The sequence below is a fragment of the Parambassis ranga genome, chromosome 17 (genome assembly GCF_900634625.1).
Source record: "Parambassis ranga chromosome 17, fParRan2.1, whole genome shotgun sequence".
NCBI lineage: Eukaryota > Metazoa > Chordata > Actinopteri > Ambassidae > Parambassis > Parambassis ranga.
The window spans coordinates 16,624,848-16,652,776 of NC_041037.1; the positions used below are offsets into that span (position 1 = coordinate 16,624,848).

General features: G+C 40.9%; 1 protein-coding gene across 1 annotated transcript; it reads right to left on the bottom strand.

The window, feature by feature from the left end:
- Nucleotides 1-5,797: 5,797 nt before the first annotated feature.
- rab2a (RAB2A, member RAS oncogene family) lies at nt 5,798-27,581 on the bottom strand. Its single transcript, XM_028426955.1, has 8 exons — nt 27,370-27,581; nt 20,633-20,704; nt 19,255-19,322; nt 16,390-16,472; nt 14,749-14,841; nt 14,023-14,134; nt 10,067-10,135; nt 5,798-6,815 (listed from the first exon to the last, which is right to left on the bottom strand). Exons 1-8 carry the CDS (start codon nt 27,413-27,415, stop codon nt 6,720-6,722), a joined length of 639 nt encoding a protein of 212 aa, XP_028282756.1. The 5' UTR covers nt 27,416-27,581; the 3' UTR covers nt 5,798-6,719.
- Between the last annotated feature and the right edge of the window lie 348 nt (nt 27,582-27,929).

Consider the following 27,929-nt stretch of genomic DNA (forward strand, 5'->3'; position numbering starts at 1 on the left):
TCTTGGATGGAAAACATGGTGAATGAGGCTATCAGCAGAGGTGACTGCAGTTCATAATAATTGTTAGTATTACATAGACTGAAACCACATTCACACACCTTTCTCTCCCCAGATGACAGTACAGATCTGAACATAATATTAATTAAGCATATAGATCCCCGTGCAAGTGTGAAGGACAAAATCATACAATTATTTATCTCTCACTGTTAACTGTTACGAGATTTCAATCATTCATAGTTCCTCTCCTAGAGAGGGTGGGTTTACTCTTCTCTATTGTGATGGAATGATGATGATGATGCATTAATGTACACTATATACATATATATATATACATATCTATGACTGGAAATGAATTTTAATTCTGAGCAGTCAATATTAAGGTTACTGTGGAACAGAGGTGAGCTACAGATTTAATATGTTTTCAGTATTGGTGTAGCACCTGAGGTGATTTAAAGAACAGCACGATCTGACCACACAGCAGAATGGTGGTTTTTTTTTTAACTCTTTGGACAGGCCTCAAAAGATGAAATGATCAGACACACTGCAAGGATATGAAGGACCAGCAGTAATGCGGATGTCCCTGAAACAACCTGTAATTTGCTTATCATAACAATCTGGCCCTCAGGAAAGAGGCCTTCACACACACACAGACACACACACACAGACACACACACACACACACACACACACTATCTCTTCGCCATAGAGGTGCACGTTCTGTCCTAACTCTCTGATCTTTGTCTTACTTCCTTCTTTCTCCAAAAATAAAAATACATTTAACATGATTCTCTACATTCAAAGTCACTACAGAAAGTTAAAACTTACTTTTCCACCTTTAGAAAGACAAAGTTCACAGGGTTTGTGTGTTGTTTGTGTTTGTGTGTTTTGTCACGTTTACTATGTCAGCCATACTTCGCTGGCTGATTTCCAGAGATATTGAAACATATTTCTCTTCCTTTCAGGCAGCTCCTTTCAGTATGTTTTGAAAATCAACATGCAGAGACTTGAAAGTTGCTCCAGTTCGGTAATCTATCACAGTGAACGTGGGGCCTGCTTTTATTATGGTCAAAGGTATGTTATCATGTTGTGATTATGACGTCAAAAGTGCAGGCGTGTAATGACTGACTGTAAAACTACATACAGGCTGGAAAATGATGATTCGTCCTTTCCTCCCACTTCGTGCTAGCACGATGAAAAACTCCTCTGACCTCATGCGAATCCCACTGAAACATAACTCAAGAAACAAATTGGCTTACACCGGTTTCTAGGGGGACTCCAAAAAGTGACGGACCTGGCTGGAACACACTTAATTCGAAGCTCCTCTGGGAATATTTAGCCTGTCATTTCTGTCGTTGCATATAATTGCTGTGCTTCTTTGCATAGTGCTGCAGTACGTTGAGCTGTCTCAAAAATGACTTGCTGATCCTCCTCGCCTAAAAATCACTTATGGCAAAACGTTGTTTTTTTTTTAGCCTGAGGCCTTAAACTGTACTGCACTGTAAAGTGCCTTAAGTAGCTCAGCACACTACAACTTATGAAAATGAATGCAAAGTGACAAAACACAAGCAAATTAAGAAAACTCCCTCAATAGGTTACAAGTACTCACAACACGTTCAAATAATAAAGCATGAGATGAGAAGATAAGAGAATTGTTTCCAGGGGGACTTCCAAAAACTGACGGACCTGGCTGACACATTTGCTACTTAATTTGTGACTTTTGACGTTAGCAGTCTGCGAGTTGTCAGTGGTGTTGGAAATTAGTTCTGTTCTAACCTCCTGGTCACATTAAACCTTAACGTGTAGCTTTTTTTTCTGTTTTTTTGTGATGGTGGTTGCTGATCAACATATTCTTCCTCAACACGTATGTACAAAACAAAATAAAACACTGTGACACATGAATCTAACCACAGGTTCAGAATTAAAATCTTTGTTTAATAATCATTTAGTTACATTGAGCTTTCCTTTGTACATTTTCTCTGCTGGTCTCCAGTGGGTGGTCTGATAATCACTTGAGATAACAACTGACAGTAAGTGACAGAATAAGATACAGATGATTTGATAAATTGTTGAGTTTTTGTGGGTGATGATGGCTAATCCAGATATGACAGAGGGAAGGAAGGGCCCCATCTATAATGCACTGTGCTGTAGTTTTTTGTAGTCACCACATTATTACACTATTATTTGATTAATATTACATCATCTGAAGGTAGATGAAGGATTAGCACTACACAGTAGTAAGGCAAAGAGGGCTACCTCTGAGGAACACAGCTTATCTGGCTGTACGGGTATAAATAGGTGTGTGGGATGAAAATAATGTTGCTCATTATGATGCTGTGGATGACAAACGACTCAGAAACATAGGTGTTCTTTTGGTAGTGCTTTTTCTGACTTTGGACCATTTAACACTCTGTTGCTGTGGAGGAATGAATCCGTTTTGTTTCATTTCTCACTGCGTCTCTGAGGGATTTACCTTTAAACGAATTGCTCGTGTGAAGAAATTAATAGATTACACAAAAGGAAAATGATAATCTTTCTTACAAGCCTTTATTTTTAAAACTCATTAGAATGAGTGTATAAAGTGAGAAGAACCACTATGAAGCCAAAAGTGAGTTATGACCATGTATTTGTGTTGATTTAAACACATTAATTAAGTGGGTAGAAAAAAGCATGTCAAACTAAACCACAACAGCTTTCACAGCTAATGCAAGCTTAGTAATTTGCCATATTATATCAAAATAAAACACAGCTAGAGGATAGCTTGATTAGAATAGCAGTAGGCTAACAGCACTGGGGACAAGAGAATTTAAATGATGTGCATGTATTCTGTCACTGGACGATGAAAACAGCTGTAGTTGCTGTATATAAACCTTCAATCCATCCATTTTCCTTCAGTCCTTCAGTCCTACATAGGGTCACAGAGAGACTGCATAACCATCCACACTCTATGAAGCCAATTAACCTGACATGCAAATCTTTGGAATGTGGGAGGTCAAAATGCAAACTCCTCACCGAAAGGCTCCTGCTAACCAGCAGGCTGGAACCAGGAACTCTTTTTGCCTCCATCCATCCATCTTCTGAACCCACTTCACTCTGTAGGACAGGGTCACAGGGGGCTCAAACCAGGTGACAACACTAACCACTACAGCAGCATGCTGCACCGTCTTCCAACATAAAACCAAGAAACAATCAGTGGATCTTACTGACATTATACTATTATATAGCATGTACTGAGATACTGTGTATACATGAATGACTGTATGTTTGACCCTGTGTGCAGTCGATGCAGGGATGTACGGTAGTGTTGTTTTTAGTTGATTGGTTTTTGTCTGTGCCACCTTGAACTTCTTACCAACTGTATGACTTCGTATATGAATTCCCCCTCCCTCCCTCAGGATGTGTGCTCATGACTGTGTGGTGGGACCAGAACTTTTCATTTAACACCACCCTGAGGTCCAAAGTGCTCACTGGGACAAGGAGAGAACTTTTTGGAGCAAATAAGTAGGACAGATGGCATTATTACACTGTATCCACCCAGAGAGTCAGTCACATTGCTTCTTCTGTGTTGAGGTGACATTTTTATAATTCTAGATAATGATGTTTAACCATTTCATGCCTCCATTGTCTGACTGTGATGTTGAGATGTTATACAAGATGACCGAATTACACTTATCATATACGTTTATTGCCATATAAAGGGTTGCTCTTTATTTCGGCCATCACAACATGATAATTACTCTCTTACCTTATTTTTTTCCTAAAAAAAGGGTAGGAAGATCATAATATTACCTTATTTTAGGCTCATCATAATATAGAATTCAGGTTCCTCGGCATACTTTGTGTCATTTTTGAGCTCCTTATCCCATGAAGCCTCTGCTAGCATGCTGACTTTCATAGGTGCCTCACATTCTTGCAAATCCATGAGTTTAATGCCAATACACTGAACATGCAGACCTGATTACATATGAGTTAAAAAATGTTTCATTCATTAAGCAGCCTCTCAGTCTGACTGACCTTCATCAGGGAATACAATCTCCATGACGGCTGAAGGTCGAATGGCACGGATCCAAGAGCACCCTAGTCCCACCCTGCTCATTTTAATGGATGAATCAGATAAAGTAAAACAGCATGTGAACACATTATGAGTCAGTGACAAGTCACCAGCGCTGGCCTAGTGGTGGAAAAAACAAAACAAAACCAAAAACAAGAAAAAACAACTTGAGGCCGTTTTTTTTTTTTTCAAACACTGTATTTTTTTCCATCTCCACACAACCATCAAAATGACATGTTTAGAGTTTAGAATGTTTTATTATAGTTCATTGTGATAGCATTTTCATTTTTTTCTTTTTTTTTTTTTAGGGTTTATTTTTTCCAAAGAACAAACACAGCAAATAACGTTGAGAGGGGGAGGAGGAGGAGAGGCAGGAAGAGGGAAGAGCGAGAGAGAAGGGCCACATAGATAAGAGATATCAATCAATCCATAGATAGATAGGTAGATAGATAGATGCATCAGGTTTGGCTTAATCCTCCCCCTTTTAACCCCTCTGGGTCCACACACGCACACGCACACACACATACACACACACTACATGTTGCTTTACAAAGAATAATCATCTGATAAGATTAATAACTGTATGAATATATCTAGGAATTTTAAAAATGAAAAGAAAGAGAACACACTGCTGAGGAAAACAGATTCACTCGTACTGCTGTGAAACCCAAAACAGTTATACGGTTAGCCTGGAGAGAAAACACAGCTAGGTTAGATAGTCATAGGTATGCATACATATACTGTATGCAGGGTGGGTGTGTGCGCATGGAGGGGATGGGAAGATGTGGGTCTAGATTCAAATGCCCCAATTCATAGTCCATAATCAAACCAGGCCTCTCTCTAAGATGTTTTGTCATCTTACTAAGTGTGGATCTATGCATGTGTGATGCATCGCTGACTAGCTAGTTAGTGGTAAAAAGCCTATCTGCAGGTAAAGGTTCGTTCGTCATTTCAGCAGCTGTCCAAATCTCCCAGAGGGGGTGGAGTTAAGGCAGACAGCTGACTCCAGGTCACATTATCAGGGGGGTTTTGTTGATGTTTTCCCCTTTTTTTTTAACTTGACAAAACACAGGTAAACACACTAATTTGGCATTCAAAATAGGTACAGAGCTAATGTTACCACACAGTCCAAGAAAGAAAAGAAGGAGAGGGTGGGGGGGGGGTGAGGAGTGGGGGTGAAATATAAGTAACCAAAGCAATAAAATATGATCATAACAGTAAGATGGTGCCCGTTACATCAGGGATTTCGAAGCAAAAAAACATTGCAGCAGTCGTCATTCAAGCTCTAAACAGTACACGTTATTATATATCTGCCAGCTAATTCTTGGTGGAAATCTGGCTTAAGAAGGGAGATGCTTTGACATTTTCAGTCGAGTCTGTTCTCCACCAGGGACTATTAATGCCTCTGCACGGTCCTGCTAACAGCCAGTTATCATTCATACTTGTCATTTAAAAGAAAGGGCAGCACCGACCCTAATGCAGCAGGGTGGAGCAGTACCTTTGGGTTTAAATGAGAAGTGTTAGATATGCTAAAGAGCTCTTTCCCAGCCCCTGGTTAAAGAGAAGACCACAAGCTTCACCTTGAACAGCTACAGAAACCTAAAGAGCCATATATACACAGAAATGAGCCTGATAAATACAGTGATAATAAAAAAAAAATCAATTTTCCTTTCTTCTTAACTTCATAATGGCAGCCACCGCCCTCAACGTCCCCATATTGTTTCAGCTTTTCTTTTCCAAAAGGATCCGTTTCACACTCAACAGTTTGGTCTTTTATTCCCCAGGTGATTTAAAACACTCTGTAAGCCAGTTTTTAGTGTTCATTAAATACAAATCATCTGCATGTCAACAAAAAGGGCACAAAGACGGAACAAAATAACACGGTGGAAAAACGAAAATAGGGAAAGGAAGGACAAAAATGACATGATTTGCACATTTCTTTTATGGACAAAAGATACAGAGTGACTTCAATGCCCCCCCTCACACACAGCTCATAAACTGACATGCTAGAATACTTGTATCGTCCCTATACACACAGGCACAGCAAGAAAACTGACTCAGCATGTAGAAACATGTCCTGCTTGTCTTTAAAAACATGTACAGATGTATGTATAGACACAACACGGCGCCTGCTTTATTCCACACCGTCAGCTCTCTGAGAGTGTTTCTACTCCCAGTCCTTTATCTAGACAAAGTCAACTCACCCAGTTAGTTTGGTGTGATCTGAGCTGCTGTAATACACCAACAACATCCACATGAAATAAGAGGAAATGTTTCCTTTAAAACATTCCTGCAAGGATAAAATAAAATGCTTAAAATCTGTTTTTCTAACCAAAATAAGTGGAACTACAAAACATCTGAATTCTGATCTGCAGGTGAAGCTGACTCTGTCTCATAAGACTGTAGGAATTCAGGTTGACTTATGGGGACGTGGTCCCTTGAGCCACATGGATGGTCAAGAGACTCAGAAAGAGTGAGAGAAGACAGAGGGGATGGATGGATGGAAGAATGGAGTGGAGCAGTAAAGGGAGAGGTTAACAAACTGTTAGTGAGCCTGGACAGTTCTGTAGAAACGCAAGGGAGGGTTGGAGAGGCCGAGGAGGAGGAGGAGGAGGAGGAGGAGGAGGAGGAAGGGTCAGGACTGAAGGAAGAGGAGGAGTATTTTAGGGCTTCAGCAGCAGCCCCCTCCAGCCTGCTGGCCTCCCTGGCCACTGGTCAGTATGGAGCTGGTGGTGGGATGCTGGGGTCCAATCTTAATACCATTAGCCTGTGTGGAGAAAGAGAATAACAAAATGAAGAGCAGTATGTAAAGGGTTGTAACATCTCCATTATAAGAATTGGAAATGATCAAAATCCGTCTTATTATTTTTAAATCAATCTTTTAGCCTTCGTTCATCATCATGCTGTTAAATCTGGTTGATGTCTGCTGTACAGAAAGCACACGAAACCACAACCAAGGAACATACACGACCACAAACTGTACATCCCCATTTTACTTCCTGTTTTCAATTTTACTTAACTCACAACATCTTCCTAAACACATCAGGCATCAATATGTTGAATAACTAACCCTATACTTTATGCATGTTAGAATAACTAGTGTACTAGTAGGAAGCCAGGGTTGAAATGATGCTGTATCGTGACGGCAATCATTGGTGTGGAATTCCTTGTGGTGGTGTGGTGTATGCACACAGATCGTTCAGGTTGATATGCACACTTGCTCAGCAGCACAGCGATAACATTGACAAGTATTTGAGTTAACAGATCAGGGGAGTCCAAAATAGTAAAGCTATCGTTATTATTAACTTAAGAGATAAGTGGCAGTTCCATCCAGATTAAAGCGACCTAGCAGCACAGGTAACTAGCTCTCTAACTGATAACTGCTACTACAGTGCACTGGATAACACAGAATATTTCAATACTTTAACATATTCAGAGACATTTCCTAAACCTATGCGGGCTCTATTTTCAGATGCGATGGTGAATCCAGGGGAAGGAACGCAACAGCTGGCGTGCAACTAAATATACAGGACACTTAATAATGCAGGTTGTGTTTCTGTAAGCGCTGCAAAAAAAGCTCGATTTCAATATGAAAGTCATTCAGAACACTGGTCTAGTCATGCTCTGCTATTCATTTATAAACTGATGATCATTTGCATGGAGCTACTTAATATATATATAGATGCACTGCTATGCATTTAATGTATTCAATTCATTTCTGTAATTCACTGAATGAGCTCTATAATTTATAATAAGCTCTAGTAAAAAAATCTCTATTATCACAAACTACAAAAACTCCTGTGAATCACTGTTTTTTGCTTTCATAGTGAGACTAAAGGTGCACAGTGCTTGTAAAGGTTTCTATTAGATCACATCACAGAGGAAGCAACAGGTGCTGCTGTGCAACACAAAGGCAAAGGAAACACCAGCAGCACTCAAGGACAGTGAGAGATATAAAAGAGGAGTATCAGAAAGAGAGAGAGAGGCAGGCAGGTGGTAGGGAGACACTTTTATCTCCCTCCCTCTCTTTGTATGGTAGTGCTCACTTTCCCTCTCTGTGTTTCATCATCTCTCTCTCTCTCACTGAGACTGCTGCAGCCTCAGCCTCGCTTGCTCTGTATATATTTATCTCTCTCTCCCTCTCAGTGTAACTCCCCCTCCTACACTCAGTAGCAGTAGTGCCTCTGGGAAACACTGTATGCCTTTAAATCACATTTATTGAGCTAAGGCCATGTGTGTGTGAGTATTTTCTCATAGTGGCTGCCAACATTTCTGGTGGGGCTTCCCTTTCTCTCTCTCTCTCTCCTTCTCTCAGCCAGTCAGCTGATGTGGTTTGGCCGGCCGGCCTGCCTTCACTCCGTCTTACTGTTACTAATAACAAAAACACTCGCTGGCTGGCTCACTCCAGTCCTGTCTGCTTAGCGCCTGCACTTGCTGCCTGGCTGGCTAAAGGGCCTGTTACTGTATGCTCCAAAACAGATGTGGAAACAGACATCCAACACACACACAGGCCTGTTTATAAACTACGCTGCCTGTCTTTATACACACAGATGTGCTCACATATGTTTGTCTGTCCAAACTGGCTAAAAATCCGGAACCGTGTGTGTACCAGGACCATGACATGATTTGTCATGAGACTGAAGAGGGCTAAGAAAATAACAAATGACTCGACAGCATCACATTAGCCGTTGAACACTTTGCTTTGTGTGTGTCTGCTCACTGATGCCCAGTTCTGACCACACATGAGAGCGTGAACAGTGCAGAGGAATCAGACCTTAGTGGGTGAAACAGGTCGACGAAATTAAAAATCAGAAACTGTCAAGCTGCCAAAAAGAGCAGTGCAGAGCTCCCTGGCACTGGACAGGGGCAGCTGGTGGAGCTGCTGTCTGCAGCGGCCAGTTTCTTTGGGATGACCAACATGTTACAGAAAGCTTGAGGCAACAGTAACAGTTTACAGTATGCAAACACATAATGACCATTTTATATTGTATCCATTAGCTTATGTACTGCAAGAGTTGGTTACCTGTTGGTGTTTGGTGTCTAATCTCCTAATAAAGTGAAGTCTAAGTCTAATCTCACGTATTTGGATTCACTACTTTTTGGCACAAGAAAACAAAACAAATTAGCCTCCTATCTCCATTTCCTCTTGACCTATAGCCTGAAAAAAAACCCCGCCCTCTCATTCTACATTCAGACAGATTTATAAAAACTCTTTGCCACTTCTTCTGGCAGTGCATGAAGTGAAAACTCAGTTGAGTCAGGCACAGGGACATGGTGGACGGCACATGTGCAAACAGATCTGCTCACGAGGATGTGTCAGCGTTTATGTTCCCAAGGGTCATAAATTCACATGGATACATGTCAGCATGTCGCAGATATGGGAGGATGACAAAATAAAAGCACATCTCAACACAAATAAATACATGAAGTATCATTTTTTACATTTTAAATAGCTTTTTGTTATTTTAAAATGTAAAAGCAGAGTTTAATTACTGATTCTCTCTGTCCCACACTGTGTCCCACCTGGACAGCTGCGTCTTAGAGAAGATAACAATCTGCCTGACTGGATAGCAAACTTACGTACTAACTGGCTGGATGGGCAGCTTACAGGCTGACTAGCTGGCTGGCTGAGTGTTTGTTTTCTTGCTGAATGACTGAGACCTTGTGGGATGTAAGGAATTTATGAGCTGGCAAGATGCCAAGAGAAGGAGAGTGAGACAGATAGAAAGGGAGAGAATGAGAGAGAGCCAAGGAGTGAAGAGGGTGTGAGTGGAAAATAGCGCAGAGGAGAAGACGAACGCAGGGAGTTTTGCTTGGCTGGAGTCAAAGGAAACAGAGAGGGTTTTTTTCCCCCCGTCTTCTTTTTGAGGATAAAGGGAGCGTGGCAAACCACACACACTGCTGACAAACCACACCGAGCAGAAAGAGGGAGGAAAAGAGGAGAACAAAGACTGGAAGAGAGGAGAAGACAGCCTAAAAAAGAGGAGAGGTTAAGGGAAGAAGAAAAGACTGTCTCACCTCATTGTTGATATCAAACACTCCCTCCTGGATCTTCTCATAGATCTCCTTGGCTGTGTTGATGAAAGCCTAAGATAGAGACAGGAAGGGAAGAAGCAGAGAAGATATTTCATTTATGTGTAGATGTTGACTTCTGTAGACGGGCCTGCTTGGGTCTTAGGATTTTTTCCCCTCTTTTTTAGAAAGAAACCTCTGATCATTAGGAATGCAAACCAAACTCAGTGGAAGTTTCAGAACACAACCAGGCTTTGACTTCCAACCATTTGACTTTCCATTTCTCTTCCAGGCTTCTGTGATACTCCTGGTTAAGCTTCCTGTCAAGACTCAAGTCTAAAACCCCCTAAAGTGTCAAACTGTGTTGTTAAATATTCCATATAACTGCTGGTGAACAAAAAAAAGCATTAGTGATGGAAAAGGAATGCTTTTTCATGTTAGGTCAGGAAAGAAAACGCCTGCAGACAAACAATAACCAGCCCTCAGCATTCATATAGGTGTGTTCTTAAGATGCAAACAAACACGAAACAAACTCTGCTCACTGAGGAAAAAAAAGCTAAATGCAGCGCATGCTAACAATAAAAACATGTAAACAAAGCCAATCAGATATAAACCAAAAGTTTAACATTGAAATACATTTGATCTTACTTTGATCAGAAGCAAGTATGGATGCATGTGGGAGCAACTGGTTTGTTTATAACCCATTTTTGTGAATTTTGCGAGACTTGGCTAAGACTACAAATTAAACCTGCCCTCCTGAAGTGAATCTGATAACCTTACGCAGCCTGGTACACTGTAGGAAAACTGAATGAGCGAATTACCTATTGATCGTTAAGAACAAGTTCTGAACAGTACCTTGAAAACTTCACATTGACATGGACTCTTATGTTAACATGCTGTTCTGTGTTTAACGCTTCTCATTCATAAACAAAAAGAAAATGGCTACCATAACCCAAGTGACTGGAATTATGAAAGCTCTAATCTGCTTTGAGTAGAAAAATCATGTATTTGTGATGCATGTCAAGCATTGTTGGTTACACAGGAAAATATGTCCATGTCTAAATGAAAAACTTACTGAAAACATTTGGATCAGTAAGAATCTAACAAGATTATGTACACAATAAAACAGTAGGTCTGTTTACACAACTAGAAGATTATGATTGACACACGTCCAGCAGTCAAATGACATAGTTGCTGTAAGAATGCAAATAGTTTAATATCTATAGTAGGCGTAATACATTTTGTATCTATAATAACCCTTGTATCAATATATAAATAGATAAATACAAAAATATGAACAAAATCAAAAATGCTTTCCAAAAAATACAACCACTTTAACCATTTTCAGGTGCAATTGCTCTTCTGAGCAGATCAACAATAAGACACACACTCATACTCACACACAGGTTACTGACAACCCTACATGTATCAAAGATGATTGAATGAGGTAAAATTAACCCCTAAAGCTATCACCATAAAACTGCGCTATCAATGCATTAATCTCCAGGGGGTGTCTCTGACATCAGTTCAGATCAAACACACTTTTGGGGAACCTACATGTCAGTGCTGGTTCCTTTCACTCCACACAATACTATAGTAGCATGCAAAAAGAAGCTTTGTCAGGCCTAAAAAAACCTGAACTTTTCTATGACACCCCGTTAGAAATAGACTGAAGAGCCCAAGGGTGCTCTCCAGTGTACTCTGTCCCGTTCACTTATGTCCTCTTTCCTTCTTTCAGCATATCACTTGCACTTTGTGTGGTTTCTTCAAAAGAGTGGGACAAATATGTTTAGAGTGTAAATATAAGAGGAGTGACTGAAACGGGAGGAAATGAAGAAGTAGAAAAGAGGGTGGTGGAAAAGGCAGGAGGTGAGTGTAGAGTGGAATGACAGCAGTATCAGACAGGTGGAAAAACTTAAAATAAGTAATAAATATGGAGAAAAACAAAGCAGAGAGTAGGAGAAGTAAAGAGGAAAGTGGCAGAAGGAAGGAAAAAAAAGACAGGGGCACTGAGACGGTAAAAAGATGCTTACAGGAATCTCTGTCTCTAAGGACCATCCCATCAGCCCGGGTGTCCACCCACAGACCCTGACGACAAACCCCGCATGCTGATTGGCTGTTGCATGTCGTTGAGGGGAGGCGGGGTGGAGGTTATGAATATGTATGAACTATAACTGGTTGATATACTGCTAGAAAAAGAGAGGAAGGAGATGATGGGAGTAAAGGGAGGGGACGAAAAAGGGGAGGGAAGGAAATGAATGGAAGATGCAGGAAGAAGAGAGGGGCAGAAGAAGACACGTTGGAGGAGGGGGAGAGGACGAAAAGGATGGCAAGCAGGGGGGTGGGGGAGGTGAAGGAGGAGAGGTAAAGAGCAAATGATGGACGTCAAGGGATGGGGAGGGATGGAGCGAGGAGAGATGAAGAGAAGGGAGGAGAGGAGCGGTATCAGGAGGATTCAGAGGACACTAATGAGACAAATTAATCATACCACACACACACACACACACACAACCCCTCCCCCTCATCTTAACCCCAGAGAGATCTACTCGACAGTGGTGTGTGTGTGTTTGCATGATATAGGCCAGGCGAGAAAGGGTTGAAAAAAAAAAAATCAATGTAAACACACACACACACGCACGCACACACACACACTGTGTGGTGCCCCTGGCTGGCATGCTGTGCTGTGTAGGGTGGGATTATTTATGTGATTGGATAAGTGAGGAAGGGGTCCCACAGGACAACGCCATGCATTCATTACACAAAACAACACCAGGGGTGTGTCTCAGCGAGGGGCGGGCCAGTGTGTTCAGTGTGCTAACTGCGGTTCATGATGCTAATGTGAAGCTGGCAAGGTTAGGCTCCAGCATGGTGATCCATGATGCTGCAAGTCAACAAGCATCGCTTGGAATATAACAGCCCACTCAGAGATTTTTTCCACACATACAGAAAAAAAAAACTCTTCGCCGCACAATAATACAATATTCAATTTCACGGGTGCGTTAAATACTCTAACTGGTAAATTTGTATCATTTTGCAGTTTATTGTTTTTTTTGAGAACAGATCAGTGCTATGTATAGCAGACCTTTGTTATATATGCAGTTCTGTTCACTTTGAAGGATCACATCCAATCCACTCAAGAGGTCTGTGTAGGGTTTGTTTTTTTAAAAACAGATATTTAATAACAATGTCAATCACTCTGGTAGTTAAAGCAAATATAATCCTGTGTAATTCCATGTCAACCTGTCATGAAAAGTTCACTATAATGACCAGCACACAGTACATGATCCCACACAAAGATCGTGTCTAAGGAATAAACTTGAATTCAATTTTTAATCAATTATATTATTATTCAAAAAGGAGTATAAATCATTTAATGGCTACAGACTAATATTTCATTTCTAACTTAAGTACTTAGGCCCTAAAAACAGAGCAGAAATGAATTGTTTGATTAATGCATTCCTCTTCAAACAGCAGTCTATGAATTCTTTATAAGCTTTAAAAAATTAAGTTGGGCATTTAGAATTTTATTCAACCCAAATCCAGCACTAAACACATTTTTACTGTTAAAATCCATCTAGTAGTCGTATGGCTTGGTTACCTGGTCAGGGTTCAGTTTAAATATACGTCTGTGCAGTCTAATAAACTGTAATATGTTGTTTCAATGTGATTTAGAAATCCTTCTAGCATTTTAACACTGCTTGTATTGTGTTCCAAACAAACAGAACTTCAGCCGACAGGCAGCACTGATAACTGTGAAAAAGGCAGATAATGTGCGTGAAATTCTGAAGCAGCCAAAGATTTATTAAATGGGGAATCACTGCTGAGCATTTGTGTCGACCTACCAGTAGTAGCATTTACTGAAAATAGACAAGTAGTCTTCATAGCAATTTGAAAGCTGGTGGGCTTAAAATCAGCCACCCAGCTTTACTGATAGTCATATCAGTGTGTGTATATGTGATTACCTCCTCTACATTTGAGGCAGTCTTGGCTGAGGTCTCCATAAATATGAGGCCATGTTCTCTGGCAAATGCTTCACCTTCTTCTTTCTTCACCTCTCTCCTTGACTCCAGGTCACTAAAGCACACACACACACATCGAAGGAACCAGTCACCAACAATTGCATAGCTAAAAGGAGAAGATGCTGATTTTATGGATTCTAGGCAGCGTTAAAAAAGTGACATTCCTCTAGAGTTAGGAAAATAAAGGATTATTTTTCTGTAACACAGAACAAGAATCAAGTATCTTTACATCATGACATATCACAACAAAATATTAGTTTTAAACAATGAAGGTAGTTTGTAATTTTATCTTATAGTGCAACAAGTTGGTTCATATGTGTTATGTAACACGCTTATGTAAGCACCAGTATAATTTGAGCCAGCAGTTTTGACAACAACCAGCTGATACGTGTTGCAGAAGTGAGCTTCCTCATTTATGTTTGACACAAGTGAGTATTTACCAAAGCACAATCGGCTGCAGCAGTCTCTTGACTTAACTTTCTTACACAGTGACGTGTTATGTAACCTCAAGAACAAAGTAGGCACTGAATGTCAAAAAACAGGAGCAAGTTCCTCTTTAAAATTTGACCAAAATGACACATTAACTTGGGTTAGACTGGACTGATTTGATGATCCACTCGTGTGGATAGGCCAGTATGTATCAATCACTGCCACATGAAAAAACATTACCTCTTGTTACCAATGAGCATGATGACCATATTGGAGTTGGAATGTTGGCGTGCATCCTCTAACCAAGTCGTCAAGTGGTTGAAGGTGTCCCTTCTGTAAAACAAGCACAGATTTGTGCTTTCAGTGTGACTGCACTCTGATCAGATTTGACTTGCCCTGTGAATGGGGAATGATTTGCATACCACTTCCTGTTGCACTCAAACTGAAAAAAAAACCCACCTCATCGTAACTTCCTTGGTATGTAAAAATATAGTCCCAAGTAGATGAAGTAAAATTAAAAACGGTTTAACAGTATAATGAAAGTTTGTGCTTCACAGTTAACTAGCATAGCCTCAACTGGCATATAATTTCCTTTTAGTGGACACTATTGTCGAGTCCAACTCTCTGCACAATGCTAAAATAAACTCTACACTGGTGAGTCAGCTGAGTCAGTCCGTGCTGAATATCTGAAAAGAATACATCAACATCTGGTTATTTGTGCCATTACATGGGAAGGAGTGGAGGGATTCTGTAATATTGGGGGCACTGGACAAAAGGTCACAGGGTCATAAAATAATTAAGAGTCACCCACTGGGGACCATGAAGATCAATAACAAATTACATGTCAATGTGGCCAGAAGACATCAATATGTTTCTCTGGACCAAAGTGATGACTGGATGTATTGACTAGCAGTGGATTTGAGAAAATACGTGGGATAAAAAGTGGATTTGTTTTTTTTCCTGATCCCTGATATACCACAATGTCTATTTTTCAGTGGTTTAAAACTGGATATAACTTGTTAGCTGTGCAGCTGACTTCATATGTTGTTAGGCCCCGTTCACACTGGAGAAAGTCTTTCCAGCTAGAGTAGGATTGTATCTGGATAGTCTTTAAGCTGGACATGTTCAGACCTATTTTCAAATCTGGCTATCACACAAGCGTGTCCGCACTCAATCTGGCTGAATCCGGCTTGTTTGCGGTCCTCCAAACCACTAGGTGGCGCCTCGCAATATACAGAGTCCGTTCAGGCCGCGGTAGGACCGCATGTGCGCATGCATTTTTTTGTCCCGTGTCGCTCCCTGTGAACCGGAAGTATCACATCGCTAGTCGGATTCGCTATCTGCATTTGCGTTCAGACCTGAGCCACATTTGAGTCAATCCGGCTAGAAATCAAGCTGGATTTAGGTGGATTCGCAGTGTTCACACTCAGAAAAAAACTATCAGGATATATCCAGATACAGCCCAAATCCCGCTCTAGCTGGATTGATTTCCCCAGTGTGAACGGGGTCTTAACAAGCTCTAGATGTTTGCAGGATAAGCAAATAGATGTGAGTCCATGAGTGAGTTGAGGAATCGTGACTAGTTTAGACATGTCTGATGACAACAGCAGGACAAGAAGGACAAAATAAATGTATCACTCTGGAAAGTTTCAATTCAGTTAATAATCTGTCTTAATAAATTAAAAAGTTAACTTCAGGAAAATGTTTTTATGGTTTCAGAAACAATTCCCGTTCACCACTCCGTTTGAAAGGTACAGAACAGTGGGGTATTTTGTTGTGCTTCTATAATGCTAGTGGGGGTAAAGACAGATGGACCTATGGGTAGTCCCACCATATTTTCTCTGTGTACCTGAAAGCAGCATGTGTGATTGGCTGCGATACCTTGTGATGTCATAGACTAGCAGTGCTCCTGCTGCTCCTCTGTAGTAAGACCTGGTAATGGACCGGAACGACTCCTGACCAGCCTGCAGAAACACATACATATATTAATAAACAGAAATGGAAACTTTAATAATTGAAATGTCCACAGACCCTGCAACACTTCTTCCAACCAATCCGATCAACCCTGTTCAACTGTGAGCCCTCATGCTGTTCTCTTGTGCTCATGCATATTCCTGATTCTGAGTCCAGCTCCAGGTTTTCAGTCAGCTGGGGGGGGGGAGGACAGGACAGAGCACAGCCTGTAACTGGATACAATGGAGTTCTCTCTTTCATTCTCCATCTATCTACCACAATCCCCCTCTTTCTCTCTGCCTGTGTGTCTAACCTCTCAGTTTCTCCATTTATGATCAACAGGGAAGGTCACAGTAACCGTGGTATCACAGTCTACGGATTAGACTTTAGCGTTTATGTCATACTTGACAGCATGTCCACCTCAGCAGGTCACCTTCTTCCTTCAGTCTCACTTCCATTATTATCCCCTCATTGTCACACCTTTAGCATGACTTCCTTCCACAGCTCTCATTTTTTCATTCTGATTGCCTGGGCCTCCCCTCTTTCCATCACCGCTTTCAACATGTTGCATTCTTACCACCCCCAACCCCCCATGCCACGTCTATTCATCCTCTGTCTCTATCCAGCGTACAGTAACAATGTTGTCTGTGTTCGTCCAGGCCAGGGTAGAAAACAAAACAGCACTCTATCCTAGCAGCTGCAAGCCCTGTGCTGCTCTGACCTCATCTGAAAAACCAGACAGACCATCAGACAGAAAGACAGGCAGGCAGGCAGGCAGGCACATAGTCGGTGAATCATTCAGCGTGTCAGAGACCGGGCTGCCAGTTTGTCACCCAGGAACTCAGCCTGTTGGTCAATGAATCAGCTGACTACTGAGTCAGAGAACCAATCAGTCACCAAGCCAGTGAGCCTGATAAGGTAGTTAGCTAAGAAGAAATTCTGTGGACCAAGTTAGCTGGCCAGTAGAAGAACAGTCAGTAAGTCATTCAGAAAGCAGTCAACCAGCCAGTAATGCTATTAGTGAATAAATGATAAATAAGGGTGAAAGAACAGGGAATGCTGTGTCTGCCTGCCATCTGGCCAACAGGCCTGTGTGCAGGAAGACACAAACACACACTTATTCAAATTGCAAGAGCAGCCTACACAATGACCCAAATGGTTTCCCCTGCTGTTTGGTGACGGCGTATTCTACAGTCAATGGGCTGGGCTGGTTTTCAGTCAGACCAGGATCAGTCCACACCTGCACATCAACGCAGTCTGCAGCATTAAGCTGGATCCATACTCCGCGAGACAAAGAGCGGAGAACGCGCTCCACGGGTGGTAAGAGATACAAAAAAAAGGTCTTTTCCGCACTGAGGTACCATACTCCGCGAGACGCGTGTGTGCAGAACTCCTCATACGGCCCGCCCACTAAACTATAAGGAAAGACTTTACTGAGTTTTTTAACACACCACAAGGACTTGTGCCATGGCAAGAGGGCATTACACAGAGAGGGTGCCTGCAACAGCGTGAGATGTCCGCCGATGAGTTGTGAAAATGCGACATTAAAAGTAACAATAGCAAAGATTCAGTGTTTGTGCCTTTATGACCACATTTGCACATCTACTGTGTTCCAATGTGCCTGCGATACTTCAAACTGTCCGGTGATGAGCTGTGAAGATGCGACATTAAAAGTAACAATAGCAAAGATATACAGACATTGTTAACGAGCCTATTATGCCCGGGTATGTAGGAGTATATAGAATGGTAATAACAGTCACCATCTGGTATGTGTGAATGTCTGGAGTTATTGGTGACAAATCACCCTGACTTGCCTTTCTTTCTTTCTTTTATTGCTCATCATGCAAAACCGGTATGGTCTTATCTAAATCTGTTGAATCAGTGCTGTTTATACACCTACCTATATACCTGGAGAGGCTCTTGCGCTTCTCCACTTTCATCACGCCCACAATAAATTCCGACCAATCACAGCATGGTTGCCGCACAGCCTTGAAAGACAAAGTTCGGCCCGGACCCTGTGCACAGGAGTGCGGATCAGCGGGCGGTCAGAGACAAAAAATGACGTCATTTTGTGGGCGTAACGTCTGCAGGGGGGGAAAATGTCTTTGTCTCGCGGAGTATGGATCCAGCTTTAGAAAACAGGCCTGGGGCTGACGTGTTGCAGGCCTTTAGGATTCACCGCTCCTCTCACTTAAAACATGTTTTACATGGAGCTCTGACGCTACCTGCTGGCCAACTGCTGAACTACATGTACAGAAAACTCTGGTACACCGACATCAAATCATTGTATAGAGGGCTGATCACTGCTATTTACCGTCTTGTGCAGTGAGGTGGCAGGTTGCAGTCAGGTCTAACTGCACAGTTGCTTCTGAGTGGCTGGGCTGAAAGGTGCTGTTCCACCACAGGAGCTTTTTTTAAAGGAACTAAGTATGTCTAAATGTCTAAGGGTCTAAACCAAGACCATGGAAGCAGTTTTACCCCATAACATGGACCCTGTTCACTTCAGGTTCAGGATTAATTTACCAGGTACACCAGACTTTTTCTGTGGGCTCACTAAACACAAGGCAACAAAGTTTTTCCATTTTTGTTTTGATTCAACGTAATCCTTTTATTGGCTCTGGAATACGTTGTTTTTTGTCAATGTAAATGCAATTAATTGTAAAATATTTGTGACTAATTCCAGTGTATGTACAATCCTTATAGACCTGACTGAATGTATTTATTTCTTGTTTAACATGTACTACCACAATCAGGCATGCATCCTTTAAAACAAACATTTAACTGATATATTACCGTATCCCAGATCTGCAATTTGATCTGTTTGCCGTCTATAGTGATCATCCTCGCTCCGAACTCCACACCTAGACGAAAAAAAAAATAGTAATTATGTAGTGACTCAGTCTAAAGGTCCAATGGGTTATTAAAAAAAACAACATGAAGAACTCGCTTCTTGGTGATTCACTGATTTTGAATGAGAATTAATATTAAGGATGGGATAAACCAACAATCACTGGTACACATGTATGAACTCTTTCAGTTCATACAGTGACTTACGTCATCTTAATACATAGAACCTACACATAATCGTAACACTACGATCAGTAGACAGATTGAACAGTATTTTATTCACTGAATTTAAATATGTGCTTTCAAATACTTGAGGCTGGTTAAATTAAAAGCTTGAAGGTGAAGTGAGACTAGTTTTATTAACAGTAGACCAAACCAGCAGCAGTGTTTGCAGCTGATCACTATGCTAAATAACAATGGATATTGTTGACTCTTCGAATGCACTGGTTGAAACTGCATTAGCAGGTGTGGCAATTCAGATGCAGCTGCTACACAATACACATGATTTACAGCTCAGTCACCCATTGTCCAGAGAACAGGTGAGTTGTTAAGACACAGATGCTGTGACTGAGCTACGTTCAGACTAAAAGGTCAATCCAGAGTCTGGGTGTTTTTGTATAAACCTAATGGAAGCTGATCTTTGGAAATAAGACCTGTATCACTTCTACAGGCACTCAGACAAAGCAGGGGGAGTGCTACACATATTTGCGTTGACTTTCTGCTACTCCAGTGTATATCACAAGTTTGGAAGCATATTTGACAGAAATGGACAAACATGGCTACAGAAGCTGCAGCGACAGAGAAATAGTGAAAGCCTAAAATCTCATGAAATCACGTGTCACCCATTTTGAAATGTGTCTTGTTAGTAGCCAGGCTCCATGTTATGAGAGTGAAATTTGACACCAGACACATTTCAAAAACACTGTAAAATAGCTAAAAAAAAGAAATGAGCATCAAGTTCAAAATCTGCATTTTGGCCTTAAGTGTGAATGTTTTTTCTCATCACTGATCAGGAAAATAAGTTACGGCACTTTCCTGTAAGTGAGAACATTTTAAAGATTAGACTTATCATGGTTAGTGGTGCACACAACTTACTACAGCACAACTTTACTTATGTGAAATTGTATTGTCAGCCAGTCCCTGCAACTTAATGGCATCTAAGGCCACCTTTTTATAGCATGTTAGAAATGCATTATTTTGAACTGCTGTAGACCAAACACACAAACAAGTGTGTATAAACAGCAACTGTAGGTGTATTATGACATTTAATTAAATCCAGGTTTAGAGGTAATGAGGATGTGAGGATGAGGACAGGTGCTCTTACCGATGGTGAGGTCGTGAACTGGCTGAAACCTCTTGTCTGTGAACTGTAGTAATAGACATGACTTTCCCACACCTGAAAAAAAAAGACATTAAAGATGGAACAGTGAAGCAAGGGAATCAATCAACACACGTAATAAAGGTGACCATCGATAACATCCATACAATTTAGAAGCTCCAAGTTTCATTTATACCACAGCAATTAATGTCTTCAACCCATTCATATTTAAAATGGGAATATTAGAGTCATCTTCCAGTTTGAGCCGCCCAGCAGGACGCTTACACATCATGTTTTCCAGGCTTGCTTCAGTCAGCTTAGTTAACCAACAGTTAGCAGGCTAACTGACCAGCTGGCCACTGCGTATGTGCGATGTCACTGTTCTTCCAAAAGGGCACGAAGGAATCTGCTCATTTTTAACACTACACATGTATTCAGCTCTGAGTAGACTACAAAGTCAGGCGGCAATGCCCAAACACGGAATTTTGAAATCAAAAGCACATTTTGTTGATATGAAAAATTATATTGTGGGGTTGTCAGCAGTTTTTAGGACACTCTCCTTGACATGTGTTAACACAAACGCATCTCACAAAAGATATGTTTACTAAGCATTCACTCATTAATGAATGGAAAATACAGAAAAAAGAAATGTTACTACTGTTTGTTGCTTAATCTAACTTTTACATTAAGAACAGAAGAATTTAAAAGGAAGCAAAAGAGTACAGCAGAAAAGAATTCAGCCTCTCTTAATGTGTTTTCACCTTATTCTTCTTGCAGGTTAATGAACTGTAATTAGTTGGGAAAGAGTTTTCTAACTGTAAACAGTAAATCCCTCTTCACCTAAACATGAAAGCTTTTAAGAGGGTCAAGAGAAAATTGCTAATAAATGTTAAAATTATACTCTAGTAAGTACAGCGTTTAGGATTAAGCACTGCATTTACATATCCATGCGGGTGAGAGAAAAGCAAAAGCAATTGACAAGGAGAGGAGGAGGTGGGTGTGAGGGGAGCTGAACAAAGAAGATGCTAAGGAGATGGAGAGAAAGAGGTGACAGAGAGGGATGTGGTCTTCCTCCTCCATGGTTACCAAGGGTCACCATTGCCAGGCAGTAGGGTTGCTAAGCAGGGACTGTGTGACGATGATGATAAGGGATCTCAAGGAGGGAAGCTATATAAAGGTAAAGCAATCATCAACACCTGCATGCACAGTCCATAGACAGCTGCGTAAAAACACTCTATTAACATGACTAAACTGTGTGTACAGAAAAAACATAATGCAATTTAGTTGCTACTTGGCGATTGTTCTCTCATTTATCTGAAAGAGTCTCAATGCAATTAGGAGATATTTCTAGCATTGCACGAGGTCTTATTTCTGTGCAACAGGTAGGAGCCTAATGCCTGTGGTACTGAACACAGTCTACAGCAACCTATAATCAAACCCCGCTGTAAATTTAATGTTGTGAGTGCTTTCAATCACAGATGTGCTTAGTGCTAACTATCTAATATATTTCAGTGAGAGCCTGTTAGTACAGATTCTAGCTGAGATAATAACACCTTGCCAAATCTAATCATGCAGAGGTAATTCTGAACGTGAACATTTGGGTTACAGACTGTCTGGCTAAGCAGTTTCATTCAACAGATGTGAACAAATGATAACCAATATACTTTCTTGCACTCTTTTGTCATTGATAGGCCTACAGCAGCTAAGATAATGCTAACAACAGGAAGACTTAAAAACCCCTTCACATTGAGGAGTTACATCAGGCAATGTATAACATAAAAAAAAAGACTTCCCACACAAGATTTCCTGGTCAGTTGTTCATGATCAACCCCAGTTAGTTCTGAGGAGCAAACTGCAGACAGTTACTATGAATCTATTTGCAGTTTCTGGGGAGGATTTTACAATAATTTGGACATATTTTGATCTGAATCAACGCACTGTGTAAAACGGATATCAGTTCAGGTCAGGATGATGAAGACCTGCTGGTAATTAATTTGCAATGACTAGGCTGCTGCCATTTTCCATGGACACCAAATTATTCAATTTAAAATAATCATTACCTAATGGTGCTACCTTAGCACATTTGTTGTGATCATTGGAGAGGATCACAACAGAAATAACAGACCCAAGATTGCACAGCTGACCAATTAGAATCGAGAATGCATCTCAGCTGTATAATAAGTATTTATAATATGTATGTAATAAGTAGCTACAATACACTTAAATTAAGACTGCTGATGTAAACCTTTGATGTTCGGCAGGAAGCCTATTATTGTAATTACACATGACAGCATGCTATTTAGCACAACAAATACAACTGTGGTTGATGGGAATATCATTAATTCTGCAGGCATATGGCCATCCCTGGTTTTCAAGTATGGCTTAAATACAATAATGAATTCAGCCGACAAAAGAGCTATAGTTTCAATTATTGTATAAAAATATATCTACTGTAGCACTTCATAAGACAAATAAACATCTCTAATTGTATCTAATGGTAACCATGTAGCATTTCCTACAAAAAGTATAAGCTTTCAGTAAGAACATCAGTCAGGCAGGGTGGTTTAATGGTGCTACTGGACTGTTCAGCAGGCCAATACGTTGCTCTGCTCACTTACAGCAGTAACCTGAAGCTTAGCAGGGTCAGCAGAGTAAAGTACAGTCCCTGCTGAGGAATCTAAAAAGAAAGAAACCAACTACATGAAGTGTCTTCAAGCATGGCAGCGGTCTAGATATCAAGGCTTCCTGTGGTGCTGTACAATTGTTCAGCCCATTATCCAGTCTCTGCAAACATTAAAGGCCTGGCAACACAGTCTTAACCCCTTTCATTGCAGCAGCTAGAGACTATAAGTGATGTCATATGACTACTGGGCCAAACATACCACAGTTAGGGTTGAGTTCACATTCCGCACTAGTTTAGCACCTTTTCAGTCATAAGCTAGAGATGTCTTACAAGATATAAGCAGTTGTGCAGACCCAAGTCAGAGTTCAAGCCAGGCCAGCAATGATCCTGGGCTGTCAAGAAAAACCTATTTTGACTGCCGCTATATTGATAATACTGATGTAGTATGGTGATGTTTAGAAGGTAGCCTATTAAACACAGTCCAACTCTGGCAGTTGTCGTTAATTCTGTTATTAATTCTGCAGACATGTGATTTTATATGAGCACTGCTTAAAAAAAAAAATGAGGCATCGGTAAGAATATCAATCAAGTTGGTTTACTGATGCTACCAGAGAGATCAATTAGATGCTTGCAATCTGCTGCATGAAACAACTTGTAGCTGCAGCACCACTGGACTGCTGGGTCCTGATGGTCCCTGTTATGAAACACAAGTCAACACACACACACTGCACAGCTGACCCAAGATCATGTTCTGTGTCCAGTGCAGTTTCCTAATATATTTTTTGTGAAGTTAGTGTTACAGGTATTACAGTTGCATGAGGAAACAAAAACATGTATTTTGTAAAAATGATCCCAGGAAACTCTCTTCCATCGCGTGCTTTTCTTCTTTGATAACTGATGCATCACAATGAATCTCAAATTTCAGAATGGGGTCAAAGTCCCTAACAAGCACTGGGTCTCTGGAAACTTGCAGACCTACAGGCAATAGAGCGGAGTCTATTTTTGGATGTTTAAAATGCACAGAGACTGTAATTTTCTGTTCAGACTCCGTTTGTCTGTCTGCCAACAAGATCTGTGGACAGCCTGGCTGGAGGCCCCTGGTCAAAGTGACAGAACGTCCTTAAAACAGAATTTGCATAGTTTTAATTTATGAGAGTTCAATCAATAAGAATTTACTTTCCTGCCTCTTACTCCCAGCTACTTAACTACTTGTAAAGCTCTATGAAAATATGAACTTCTGTTTTTCCTGTTAAGGAGGGGCAGCTGAGAACTAGTGTTTATTGTATACAAATGTTGCATGTGCATTAAGCCTTAAAAAGTGTGTTTACATTCATAACTGATTGACTGACTGACTCCTTCTCATCCTCTAAGGGTGTAATGACCTCCGCAGATGTAAACCTATGTAATGAATCAAGAATGATGAAATTCCATCTAGTCCTGTTTCATGTTAAAAGTATTTAAACATGAAAACTCACAGATGTGTCTGATATAGCTTGTGGATAGAGGATTATTTGCTCTAACCCAACATAGCAGTTCACAGACACACCCATCTGAAACATGTTAAACTACTTAGGACCTCAAAGGTCCTCAGACAGATAACATGTGGCTGAGCAAGGTAACAACTTGTGAAACTTCATTAGTCTGCAGGATGACCTGACAGGTTGGAACAATCTCAGGGTTAAAAGACTGTGACAAGAACTTGGAATACATAACAAAACATTGGTGTACATCTCACTGTAGCTACATGTTAGAAATGTAACCAAATATATTCATGTTTATAAATATCAAGTATTGAATGTAAGCTGCTATAATGGAGCGGTTGAGTTTACCATGAGATCTAGGTAAGAAGTTCTCAAATCTGAGGGCACCACAGAGTTGCACCTGATCAAGATCCCCCCCCCGGGCATATCCCTTTAGTTGTCTGCTAGGCATCACCAGCTGGGGATAGGGCCCCGGGGCCAACCCAGGACTCCATGTAGAGATTATATACCCAGCTGGCTTGTGAGTGGGTGGGGGTCTCCTGGGAGGAGATGGATAGATGTTGCAGGAGACAGACAGCACTTAATGTGATGGACTAAGGTGTTTGAAGATGGAATGCACAGGTATTAGTAGAGACTGTACTTGTATCTTTTAAAACATTCATTCCTCCACACCAGCCAATGTAACAAAAATAAAATAAAATAATAGAACGTGACAAACTGCTTGTTCAGGCGTTGGGTTTTCAGGTTCAGGTAATTACCCAGAGCAAACACGGATAATATCTCCAAACAATTCATTATTAAAACAAACTTCCATCTCAGTTACATTACAGCACACAACCGATCACTCATGTAAACAGAACAAGGTGAGTTCTTGTTTATTATGATGTGTGTTTAGGTTCTGGACACGTGCAATTTCAACCAGCGTAACTATTGATCTCTTTGTTGACAGAAATCACATGATCTACTGACAAACACCCTTCAGGCTGCAGCTTGGGACAAAATCCACTAGCCTTACTGCTTTAGCTTATTAATAGTTACACACACACATATTATATTCTAGAACTTAGCTGTAAAAGGTCCTATATATTGTATGCGTGTGTTTTATAGACTTATTTTCGATGTGTCTCTTGAACCCCTGTGACTTATGGTACAACCAGACAGAAGGTGGCCAAACGTTGTGAGACTGAGTAAAGTCATATCCAAAACTGCCCCCTTAATGCAAGATTTTGGGAATCTGAACAACACACAAGCGAGCCAACTGGGTTTGTGCCTGGCAGATGAAGGTTAGGGTGTTCTGACAGGGTCCCAGACTAGAAATATGATGTGATGTGATGATAGCGGGGCTCTTTTAATCAACAGTTTATTGCCATCATCTTTCTTTTTATTGAACTTTTATGAAAGCTACACTTGAAAAAAACAATGATTTAGGGTTTCCTGACAAGCTGCAAAGACATTTAAGAGCAGTTGTAAGGCCACAGGTTAAACACTAAACACCCCGAGCTTACAATGGTACAATAAAGACGTCACATTGCATCCACTGAATGTGCCCTCTACAATCTAATCTAACATGGGAATATACATGCTGTATACACATATATGCTGGTGGCTTGCAAAGGAGTATTTCTGATGAAGACATACATGTAATCAAGCTAGGATCGTGGTTGCAGCTCTTGCAGATACTTGCTACTAGAGATAAAAAAAAACAGCAGGGGGAAACATGAGCCAGTTTCGCAATAACTTTGAAGTAAACATGTACCTCACTAGAGTGATCATCCAATCCACTGATACCTGCTGATGACCTAAAATATCCTGACCCTAGTGCTACATCGTTATAATACAGCAGCTTTGGAAATGCACCTGCTGCTACACTGCAAGCTAACTAAGCAGGCCCCTTCATTAGAACAGCCAGCTATCAGTAAACAGATGACAACATCACCTACTTATTCGCTGTGACTACACTACTATGGCTGTACCAGAAAAAAACAACATGTTTTGTTGTTAAATAAAATGCACATCAGGAAAGTCAGCAAACAAGTCCAGATCGTGAAAAGAAATGTGGTCAGAAATAATAGCTGCTCTACGCCATTTCAGGGAATATTAGAGGTTTTATCTTTCGGTTTTGGCCTTCTGTGACCACAAGCCAAGCTACTTTAAATAGTGCAATGAAGAAGTCAGCCAAAACAAAACAACTTGATATAGATATTTATCATGTGTATGGTTTCCAGTGGAGCATTAATTCTCCGCCGTGAATTGTACCTGCTGAATATATAGAAGAGCCGCTAATGTTAGCTTGGTGGTTAGCTTGGTTAGCAAGCTGTTGCTAACACCCCCCCACCCTCATCGCAAACGAACAAAAGGCCCAACATATATCAGCCGGGGTCAACAACTGCTACACCAAAGCCCTGCAGGAAAAAACTGTGTCAGGACGACTGTGTATAATTTTCTGCCACTGTCACTTAGTTTTAAATATTATCCAATATGGTAACAGGGAAGATTGGAGCTGTCATCCCACCCCTTGCGTCTCCGCTTTTACCACGTCATTGGACTATCCAACACTGCGGAAATACACTGCTAGCTAAAAGCTAAAGAGGCTAGCTCAATGCTAAGTGGTAGTCTTGTTGGCACTTGCTGCTGCTTACCCGTGTCTCCAATGATGATGTATTTGAAGAGGTAAGCGTACGCCATGGCCCCTGGTTTGTGCAGTCAGCTGTCTCAACTGTTACACCTTCGTAAAACCGCCCTTGAACCGTGTGAAATAGTAGCTGACAGCTTGTTAGCCTGTTTTTCTCTGTCGGTGCTCAGGAAGGAACAATAAACAGGCAGAGCCTCCGCACGACGTCACACGGTCCGCCCTCGCCACGCTACAAAATGATGTATTCAGGGTCTGCTGGGAAACCGAAGATTCGCATTAGTGCTCCAAGTTTTATTGAAACAAATAGACACAAGTTAGTCGTATTGAGCGTTTTATACGCAAGCTCAGTTCAACATACATTTAATATTATTTTCAATCGTGAGTAATAAAGAAAACAGAAGCAAACATTGCAACACGGTGTAATGCTAAGTTGCTTGAAGTCTAAAGTCACTCTGGCGGCTCCTAGCGGCTGCAATGTTAATTTCATCCAACCACGGTCTATTATTTTGACGGATAAAGATGAATTTTTGATGTTATTAGTTTGATTGCCGTTTCTAGGCAATCAAA